We start from the raw sequence: 12016 nt of genomic DNA, 5'->3' as shown, positions 1-12016 counted from the left end.
AGTGTTTGTCAAAAAATATGCTACTAACTGTTCAATGTTTGCCTTAAGTTCTGATTATATTGTTGGTTCGTCCCTAGGATTTGGATTATATCGCACAACATTGATGAATTATTAATTTTTGTTAAACTGTTAGTGCTAAAATCACCACATATAAATACATTTTCAAACCTGTCAGTAACTTAAACTAATAGAGAGGATATTTGCATGAGAAATAAAATAATATTACTAATTGCTGACCTATATAAACATATAATGGCCGTATCTTTTTCAAATGAGTTGGCAGAATTCAAATGAATTCATATGTCAGCTCTATTTATAAGTCATATATGTAGTCCGAATTTTGACAATGTCAGACAACAATTTTTTTTAAAGAATAACGGTTCCGCATGCTGGTGGGAAACTACGCAAGTAGAAAGAGACATTTGAGTTGTTAATGAAAGAGAAGGAAGTCAAAAATCTCGTCCGAACTGTATTTTACCAATAATTGTCAATAGACACATAGATAGATTTTTATTTAATCATGTTATGAATATAGCTTCAGCTATAATTCTCATGGCTTTTTTCTGCATGCGAAAAGCTCTGATCGCGTAACTAGATCTACCCCAAAGGAGTTTCCCATATGAAAGGTGACAGTGAAAAAGTGAATGATAATAATAATAATATTTATTCATCCTCAAAGACGTTGACAAACTTATAGGATAGGTCAGTATTAAGCACATAAAAATCACATCAAACGATAAAATTGTAGATCAGTAGATAAAAATAATACAATAAAAATTTATACAAATAAGTCAGAATTACAAAATTTAAAACAATTGTAGTTATAAAAATTGAATATGTCATGCCAAAGCCGCATGAACCCATTCAGTCGAGATGGTCCGAGAGAAATTCGCCAATACTATAGTAGGCCTTAGAAAGAAGCAATGTTTTAACTGCTTTTTTAAATGCTACAGTGTTCATCTGTTTGAAATGGTCTGGTAACCGATTGAATAATTTTATTCTCATATATTTGGGAGAATGTTCGAATTTTATAGTTTTATGTTTAGGAATGCTCAACTCCTCTGCATATCGAGTTGGGTAGCTATGATAGAATGAGTTCTTAGTACAGTCTGTTATACATTCGCGAACATATAAAAGTATTTTAAAGATATAGATGCAGGGAAAGGTTAAAATTTGATGACTAATGAAAAATGTTTTGCATGATTCCCTCCAAGGGATGCCTAGTAATTTCCTAACAACTTTTTTTTGAGCAATGAAAACCCTATCTTTGTCAACACTGTTTCCCCATAGGATCACATTATAACTTAGATGGCTATAGACCAGACTGTAATATACATCTAAAATGGTGCGTAAAGGCATACAATTCCTAATTCTTGAGATTGCATAATACCCTTGATTGATTTTTTTACAAACAACTGTGATATGGTCAGACCACTTCAAACAGTTGTCTACATGAACGCCAAGGAATGTTGTACAACTTGTGCATGCCAGTGTCATTCCATTGATTAGTAAGGCAAGCGATTGCTTTTTCAGATCGTTTTTTAAATTAAAATAGATATATTTTGTTTTGGTCAATCAGATTGTTCCTTTCACACCAATTTAAGAACAGTGATATTAATTCCTCTGTTTTTGATTTTAATTCCTCCTGACTCTCTGCTGATATAGCTAAAGACGTGTCATCTGCGAAAAGAGTGAGAGCATGTTCATTACTGGTGAAATAAATAGGCAGATCATTTACAAACAATAGAAAGATCAGCGGACCTAACACAGAGCCTTGAGGAACTCCAGAACATATATCGTGATAGTTTGATTTCATATCTTTAATCTTGACGAACATCCTACGATCTGTAAGAAAGTCAATGATCCATTCTAGGAAGTCCCCTCTAAATCCTAGATTATATAATTTGCTCTCGATGAATTTAAAATTTAAACAATCGAACGCACGTGACAGATCGAAGAATACTCCTGCAACATGCTTACCCCTATCTAAAGAAGCGTATATGATTTCTAAGAATCTCCAAGTAGCTGATTGAGTGGACTTGCCTTTGCAAAAACCATGTTGAGAATCGGACAGGATCTTAAAACTTGATAAAAATCCCAATATTCTCTCATTCACAACCTTTTCAAAAAATTTTGAGAAAATGCTTAGCAGGGCCACGGGGCGATAGTTTGTAATATCCGATGTATCGTTCTTCTTATGAACTGGTATGATCATGGCTGTTTTTAGAATTGAAGAGAATTTGCCACTTGTGACTGATAGATTCAACAAATAAGCTAAATGTTTTGAAATGTGTAACTTAATTTCTTTTAAAATTCTCACTGATATATTATCAATTCCTGTACTTTTTTTATTTTTTAGATTGTTAATTACTCCGTCAATTTCACATTCGTTAACGGGCATAAAGAAAAAAGTATTCGATTCAATTCCAGAAACCGTGCATACGGATGATCTATTGTCGCCAAAATGGTCTGCTAAGCTATTTTCTACTACTGAAGAGAAATAGTCCCCAAATATGTTCGCAACATGATCTCTGTCTGTGATTACTTTATTATTATAGTTGAGAGTATTATCTCTTTGGATTTTTACATAACCAATGCATACTTTTTAAATCAAGACTGGCCTGTTTCACTTCAGGAGTTATCCAGTTATGTTTGTTACTAGTGGACGATTTGTGTTTTTTGGTCGGACAACATTTATCGATAGCATCACTTATAATATTCATGAAGGCCAGAAAGCTCTCATCTATATCAGTTTTGTTATATATTACATCAAAACTGGTTTTGGACAATGTCGAGGAGAGTTGTTTCAAGTTATGCTCCGATACATCTCTATAAATAACATAAGATTGAGATACACAAATGTATCTCAATTTTCCATCTCAATACACAATGTATTAGAAATAAAATACTAGAAATTGATAGGTTTGTTAGTCAAAATGACAACTTGAAAATAGTTTGTATCACTGAGCATTGGTTAAATAATTATGAGAAATCTTATTATAATATAACTGGTTTTGAAATGGTAAGTTGTTTCTGCAGATCTTCTTTCAAAAATGGGGGTGCATGCATATTTGTTCATGAAACATTTGATTGTGTTGATCTACATAAAATTACTGAGCTGTCAAAAGAAAGAGTAAGTGAACTAGCAGCTTGTTATATAAAACGATTAGAATTAATAGTAATTGCAATTTATAGATCAACATTCTGCCAAAATGTTGATGAATTTCTACGAATTATGGTAAATGCTCTTGACATTGCTGAATCTTATAAGTCAAATCTTAAAAACCGAATACTTCTTGCGGGAGATTTTAATGTGAACTTCTTGGATGTAAATGATAACAATGGCAGCAAAGTAAAACAGTTATTCTCAACATATGGTCTAAATCAAGTTGTGTTTCTGAATACTAGATTTCAAAATAATAGAGGTAAATGTCTTGACAATATCTTTGCTAACTTCAATTATTCTGACGTCAATATAATCGATATTGGCTTGTCGGATCACTACGGTCAGCAAATGAATTATGTGTGTGATTATGATAAATCCCTAACACAATATATTAAAAGTAAAAACTATAGCAAAGGCAACATTGAAATGCTAATAAATTACCTGAAAGCTGAAAAGTGGCGGGACTCCTATAATGCAGTCTCGAGCGAGGATAAATATAATGCGTTTTATGAAACATTTTTATATTACTATATTTGTTTCATTGGTCCAAATAAAAAACGTAAAAATATTTCTAAAAAATGGGTTACAGCTGAATTGACTGCTGCAAAAAACAGATTGCTCATTCTGCACTCTTACTGTAAAAAATATCCATCTGATAATAATAAACTAGCTTACAATGAGTACAAAAGAGTGTACAATCTTCTATTAATATCAGCTAAACAAGCTCATAATCAAAAATTCTTGGATGAATCAAATAATTATAACAAAGCTGTATGGCAAGTTATAAATCGTGAAGCTGGCAGAACCCAAAAAAAGGTTTATCCCAATGACATATCTGTAGACAGGTTAAACTCTTTTTTTGTAGAAAATGCTGACAGAATGATTCAGAAAATACCTAAATCCCCGATTGACTCTGAAACTTTACTCTCTAATATGAAACTTAATTGTGCACAGTCTCTATTCATTAAACCAGTCACTCCAGATGATGTGAGAGTAATAATAAACGGTCTTAAAAATAAAAAAACCGAAGATCTTGATGGTATAAATATTTTTATTATAAAAAAATGTGTATTATGGATTATTGATCCCCTGGCTGATATAATAAACTGCTGTATATCACAAGGTCACTTTCCTACTAAACTAAAAAAAAAGCTAAAATCATCTCTATTTATAAGAAAGGAGATCCATCTCAACCAATAAATTTCAGACAAATATCAATACTACCTTCGTTTTCAAAGATCTTTGAAATAGCACCTAAACAGTTATCTTAATATGTTTAATACAATAATACCTCAACAGTTTGGATTCAGAAAAGGTGTTTCAACTTCTGATGCTATTCTTTCTTTAACCAAATTTATTGAAAATTGCTTTGAAAACAATCAACATTATATAGGATTATTCACTGATTTATCAGCAGCATTTGATTGTGTTGATCACTCAACACAAGTATTAATGTTTGCTGATGACTTGAAAATATTCAAAACCATTGTATCCACAGTTGACTACGAACATATTCAGAATGACATTACATCTTTTACTGAATGGTGTGTAGACAATGATATGGACGTGAATGTGTCTAAATGCAAAAGTATGTCTTTTTCGAGATCACTTACTCATTACAACAATATGTATACTATAGCAGGCAAACTATTAGAATCGGTGAAATCCATACGAGATCTTGGTGTAGTGGTGGATGTCAAAATGGATTTTCACCTGCATTATGAACAGATCTCTAGCAAAGCAATGAAAATGTTAGGCTTTCTATGCAGGACTACAAAAGACTTCACCAACATTAATTCTATCAAGTTATTGTATTTCGCTTTGGTTAGATCGATTACAGAATATTGTAGCTGTGTTTGGTCACCAACTTATGAAATTCATAAGTACACTATAGAAAAAGTACAAAACAAATTTATAAAATATATTGCCTTTAAGTTGTCTATACCTCTCAGTGATCACTCTTTTTCAGAAATTCGGTCTGTAACTGGTTTACCGAAACTTAGTTTACGCAGAGAACATATAGATATTATATTCCTTCATAAATTGCTTAATTTTAGAATTAATTGCTCAACTCTTCTTGTCCAAGTAAATCTTCATGTTCCCTCTAGAAAAACACGAATAATCTAACCTTTGCAATAGATTACCATAGGTGTAACTATGGAATGCATTCTCCTTTATAAAGAATAGTCATAAACGGGAATAATACAAAATTCGATCTCTTTCATATTTCCGAGGATATTCTTAGAAATAAGTTAAGATATACTTATTCTTAAATTGCTTGTATCTGTCATTTACTTTTATTCTCGCTTCATTTCGATTCTCTACTATAACTGTTTAAATTGTTATTACTTATAATTAAATTAGATAAGATTTGTGTTAACAATCTGATATTTGTATAACTTATATTGAATGGGAGTTATCCGTGAATAAATAAATAAATAAACTTTATTGAGTAAACTCAATTATTATGGTGTTCGGGGAAACACGCTTGACCTATTCTCCTCTTACTTATGCAACAGAACTCAGACTGTTGAATGTAATAATGTAAGAAGTAATCCCCTTGAAATAATGAGGGGTGTGCCTTAAGGGTCAGTTTTGGGACCATTACTCTTCCTAATTTATATCAACGATATGACGTCTTCTATTACCTACCATAATACAGCAACAGTTCTCTTTGCTGACGATACTACAATCAGTGCTAGTATTGATAGCCGGGAGGATCCCGAAATTGCCCTTGAGGCAATTATGAATCAAGCCAAAACATGGTTCTCTGCAAATGATCTCTTACTGAATGAAACAAAAACTGTAACTCTTAATTTTGATTCGAGAGCCTTAAACAACAGCTGTAATTATACTTCCACCAAATTTCTTGGTATTCTAATCGATAATCACTTAAACTGGTCTGAACACATAAGTACTCTCTGTAACAAACTTGCTAAATGTGTATTTGCAATAAAAAAAATTCGAGAAGTAGTCAATCAAGATGCTGCTCTTACCACCTACTTTTCTCTGTTTCATTCTCTTCTTCGCTATGGTATATTAGCCTGGGGAAACTCAGCTCAATCACATTTAATGAGAGTATTTATCTTACAAAAATCTGCTGTACGAAAAATTGTCAAAGAAAATTGGGACTCGAGCTGTAAAGTAATATTCCCAGCTCTGAAGATGATGACTTTATATGCCGTCATTGTATATGAAAAATTACTATATGTCAGGAAACATATTAATGAGTATTCAGCTCATTCTGATGTTCACGCCCATGACACCAGGTCAAAGAACAATCTGATAAAACCACAATTGAGGTTGCAAAAGACGCAAAAAGTGGACACTTACCTTTTCAATGCCCAGCCATCCATTTTTGTAACTTATCGATTAAAATATTTAAGTACAAATTGAAAAACATACTGACTGAGCATTGTCTTTATAGTATTGACGATTTTACTAAAATAGCAACTGATAAATGTATTTTCTTTTAACTTGAAATTGTTATATTTAATTGTAGTTTGTATTATTGTGTGTAGTTTGTATTTTATTAACTGACTGGTCTATAAAATGTAAATTTTCTTAGCGACTCAAAATAAATATTATTATTATTATTATATAAGTTTAGATTTTTCTAATGGCATATTACAAGTAACTGTGAATACTTTGTGATCACTGAAACTACCTTCATAAACATTAGATTTGCAAAACATGTTCTCAACGTTTGTTAGTATGTAATCGACTTTAGCAGATGAAGTTTTCCCTGACTGGTTGGTAAAAACTCTAGTAGGAGTCAAAGATGTCACTTGTAAATTGAAATTGAGTAGTAGTTCATCTAATTTGATCTTTTCAGTAGTATTTTCTAGGTAATTGACATTCAAGTCGCCACAAACAAAGATATCATCAGCATAGCCTACACTATTCTCTATATGCAAAATAATTTATTCAAAAACGTATCAAAGTTACCGTTTGTAGATCTGTAAATACTAAGTATACAAATTTTTCTGTCCTCTATAACTAATTTTATCCCACTGCATTCGCAATGGATTTCTTCGGACCATTTCCCAAAATTTAGGCTCCGCGATACATTGGATGATTTAACATAAATTGCCATTCCCCCATGTATATGAGTTGAGCGACAAAATTTGGATACAATTTCATAACCAGGTATAGACATGAACTCAATATTTTCAATATCACACCAGTGTTCAACAATACTAATAATGTCCGGTTTCTCTACTGATGCGAAAACTTCCAATTTGTTAATTTTATTAGTCATTGACTGTGCATTCAATTGAAGTATTTTTAATGAATAGTTATTACCTTGTTTTTCCTCGGATAAAAACCCAGAGTTACCATCAGCAGAGATTTCGGATGCGGTATATGTAGCATATTGTTGATCAGTGATCGTGAAAGGGACGTATAGATAAATTAGAGGGCCAGTTATCAGGATCCAGAAGTTCGTCCAAAGATAAATCGAAACTTCCTATTTTGAAGCACTTCTTTTTGTATTTAGATTTCAGGTCAAAACAGTCAATGCTTTTATCTGGAAAGGAGTGTTTTATGGCTGAATGCTTTGTTTAACTGGCGAAGTAGAAACAACTGTGTCGAGAGTTTTTTATAGAGATGGTCAATATGTGATTCCCATCGAAGCGACATCTATAAATTATTCCTAATAATTTAACTTGAGCTTTGATTGTTACCCTGGTATTAGAAGATATATTTATTTTCTGAGTTTTTTCCCTGTTAAGTTTCAGTTTGTTGGAAGTAAACCAGTATTCTGCTTTGTCTTTGGTTTCTTTGGCATTTACAAGTAAATTTGAGATATCAGAATTTGATTGTAACATTGTGGTGTCGTTCTTCAAAATATAAAGTGAAGAACAACAGTCAATTCCATTTGAAGATCATTGAAAACATCACAAAACAAAGCAATGAAGTGCATTTTTAAATTAAATTATTGTAACCCACAATGAATTTGTATAAACGGAAAAATCTCTTGAAATCCGCATCAACACTTTAAATATATTTGCAGTTTTTAATGTAAAAACATAGTTATGTAAACTTGCCAAAAAAAATTCAAAAACAAAAAAATCTCAAAATCCATCTAAACGTTATTAAAAATATACCCTGGATCAGTGATGAGAAAAATCTTTTTTTTATTTTCATATTATTATGTATTTCTAACTAGTTCAAATCAAATCAAAATATGCTTTATTACCCAAGATCTGAACATCTCATTGGCAAAGTCTAGTAAATTAAACGTGTATATGGGACATTAAATTAACATATATAAGCTATTAAATTAAGCCCAGAGACAAGGGCAGGGTATATGGACAGAACAATATTAAGCCCAGCTGAACAGAAACAAATATAAGTACATGAATATATGAAAAGTGAGTAAATGTAAATATATAATGCTACGTAATGAACATTGATAACCATTTCGTGTTGATTTCAATAGGTAATTTGATTACACAAAGCTACATGCCAATTACTCTATAGAGCCTTTGTAGAATTTGTCCACACTATAATAGGGCCTCCCAACAAGGAATTCTTTTACTTTTTTTCTGAATTTCTTTTCATTACATATTCGCCTTAAATTAATGGTAAGGTGATTAAATAACTTCTTGCTATTGAAAATAATAGAATTTTGTGTAAGGGCTAGAGTAGGTGTTGAGAGGGAAATGAAGTAAGACTGACGTATACTATAAGTTGAGGTGGTATTAAATTGATTTATATTTTTTGTGGATAAGACACACTATTTCCATAATAAAAAGATATACTAAGGTCAGAACTGTTTGCTTCACAAATAATGGGCAGCATGAATCCCTGTCGTTAGCCTTGTTTAAATATCTGATGGATATTTTTTGTAGAGAGAATACCATATTGAAACCAAATTGTGCACAATTTCCCCAGAAAACAAATTCCATAACGTAAATAGGACTCAAGTTGTGCAAAATAAACTGATCTTGTAATAGTAGTATCTAACTCTCTTGCAACAACTCTCACCGCATGGCACCCTGCTGCTATTTCTCCTATGTTACATCTAAACGGAACCACATTTGTTATGTCGATGTTTAATAATTAAAGATTGGAATCTCACCATTCTTTCACTCTTCTTATGTTGAAGATGATTTGATCAAGTAAATTTTAGGCGGTATTGCTATGCCAGAGGATAGTGGTGTCATCAGCGAAACATGTGAATTTGCCACTTATGTCAACATGGACTAAGTCATTGACATAAATAAGAAACAACACCGGTCCCAAAACAGAACCTTATGGGACTCCACTGCCAATGAAACGTTCCTCTGATGAAATTCCATCTAATAGAACATTCTGTCGTCGATGAGAAAGGTACGTCTCCAGTTGGAATCCAGCTAATTGTTTCGTCATTCGAAGTTTTCTTGAAATCTTCTATTTTCCTGTTCAATAAGCATCTTTTTATCTTTCAATTCAGCTAGGACACAGTCTTTTTCCTCCAGTTTCTTTATTAGATACTCCCCTACACTTATGGCTTCGTCATGAACATCTGAAGAGGCTTGTTTTAATTTCTGAATATAATTTTCTTTTTCTTTATTGTCATTTTTTATTTTGTTCAGCTCTTCAGATAAACTGTTAATACTTTTCTCAGACTCTGATTCCATTATCTCAATTATAGCATCCCCCATAGTACTAACTTCCCCCATAGTACTAACCCGTTCTTCCTCTGTATTTTTCTTTTTGGCGCATTCTTTTGAGTAAAGTAATTTCAAACCTTCGATTATTGTATACTTTTTCATCCAGTCAATACAGCTAGCGTGGAACTTTCGAAGCACTGGATACATCAGACATTTTGACCCTCTTTGTTCTTGCAGCATTTGAAGTTTGATGTCATTGAGAACCGGTCCTTATCCTCTAATACTGAACACTTCAATGTTTCAACTTTGCCTAAAGGCACTGTACTAATGAATTTATCTGAAGCAAAAAGTCCTGGGAGTCTTTAAATAACCGATAACTTTTTATAATTTATGTTTGGACTTGTAGGTTGTTTAGAAGCACTTCAGGTTACTAATTGCGCTTTTATAAGATGGGTCCTCACTGAGATAGTCAATGAATGGATGCGGGAGCACTGAGAAGGCACTATGCAAAAATCGCAATTTCTGGCAATCTTCAAGCAACAGGAAACCTTGAAACACACGGAGCAGTCAACTGATTCATCCATTAGTTTCATGGTATTATGTAAACAAGTTAATAAATATTTTGGGTAAGAGACAGGATGTTATTGAGCAATTTGATTGGCAATCAATATGTTTTGTGATCTTATGAAGTAATCATGATGATTATTATAAACCATTTGTCAATTTTCAGATTAAAAAAGTAGTTACCAACCTTCCATCCTGTCGTGCTGCTTTTCTACAGTCATAATCGCCTCCTAATCGCTTATCAATTTCTGGAATGGCCTTCTCCACTGCTGTCTTTTGAACAAAGGCACATGCTAGTTCCATGTTATCATTGGCAATAACACTGGCTGCTTGTTCGATCATCTCTTTCTGTTGTACAGTTGGCGATACTAAGTTTGTTAGAAGAGCTTGCTTGAGATGGGTGTTGATTGCGGAAAGAAGCTGTTCCCTGCAAGTTATCATAGCCATACCAGCCGTCAGGTTCCGAACCATATAGTGGGCAGCAAGTCGCATGCGATTTTCATCTGGATCAAGGGCAAAGTCCTTCCTGATAATCTGTTCGCAAGTTTGCAAAGCGATTTTGATTGACCTTCAAAATAATTTAATTTATTTAATGGTTTTTAAGAAAGAACTGTAATTATGCAATATAATCAACTCAAACTTAGAGTTAGGGAAATAAAAATTATTGAAATGAAACTATTTAAGAAAAAAATATAAAACAAGGAATACAAAGGGGTCTAAATCAAGAGAATATGAAAATAAAATTTCACTAGTTCGGGCTTCCATTGTCTACTATATAAAATGATTTGAAATCCCTGAAACAACTGAAAAAGAAGAGGAACCGACACTAAGTGGTATACCGAAAACCCACTCATACGGGACAGTATCTGAACCACGAATCCAACCACCATCAATCGACGAAAAGAGAAATCAAGACTCTATTAGACCGTGCTTTTGGGCTCTGTAATACGAAGGAAGGTCTCGAGAGAGAACTAGACATCATCAAAAATGATCTTCAACGGAATGGCTACTCCAAAGCGATGGTAGAAAAGACTTTGGCTAAAAGACAGCAGGAGCCTCGCAAGGAAGAGAAGCCGTCACAACCAGTGCTTGCATTTCCCTACATCAAAGGATTATCGGAGAGGATAAGAAGAATCGGTTCCAAATACAACATCAGAACCTGCTTCAGATCCGGTAACACTATCCGTAGCAGCCTCACGAAAACCAGGCCACCAAACGTGGACTGCGATTCCAAGAATTGCATTTACCGGAAAATCCTATATTGGTGAAACTAAGAGGCCATTGAATGTTCGCATTGCTGAGCACAAGAAACACACACAGCGAGGGAAACCAGCAAATCAGGAATAGCAGACCACGTTTGAACCCATCAACACAACATCGAGTGGTCCCAAGCTGAGATTTTGCAGAGAGAGGAACATTGGTTTAGGAGAAAATTCAAGGAAGCCGCATACATGTTGTCCAACAACGTATTCAGCCAAGCCAGCGTAGAAATACGCAACATATGGAAACCCATCATCAAGCGAAAAATGATCAACTTCCGCCAAAACGGTCATCTCCCACGGAACCGGTGAAGCGGAAAATGGAAAGCGGGTATAAGTGAAAGTACTCGAACGACCTATAAATAGTCATCTCTCGGAGGAATCAGTCCAGTCATCACCCGAAGACGATTGTAGATACTAACAATCGA

The 12016-nt window shown here is 33.4% G+C and overlaps 1 protein-coding gene across 3 annotated transcripts in view; it reads right to left on the bottom strand.

Annotated features, from left to right (window-relative positions):
* Not1 (CCR4-NOT transcription complex subunit 1) overlaps window positions 1-12016 on the bottom strand; it is a 55301-nt gene that overhangs the window by 21460 nt on the left and 21825 nt on the right. For all 3 annotated transcript variants that reach the window (XM_074171739.1, XM_023171302.2, XM_023171301.2), the window contains one exon: window positions 10517-10897. In XM_074171739.1, the coding sequence (XP_074027840.1) occupies window positions 10517-10897 (381 nt within the window). The remainder of the gene's footprint in view (window positions 1-10516; window positions 10898-12016) is intronic.

This window comes from Leptinotarsa decemlineata, unplaced genomic scaffold (assembly GCF_025532065.1).
Source record: "Leptinotarsa decemlineata unplaced genomic scaffold, Ldec_3_MD MMD2_tig00000035_RagTag_RagTag, whole genome shotgun sequence".
Classification (NCBI taxonomy): Eukaryota; Metazoa; Arthropoda; class Insecta; order Coleoptera; family Chrysomelidae; genus Leptinotarsa; species Leptinotarsa decemlineata.
This window is presented reverse-complemented; position numbering and strand designations above follow the sequence as displayed.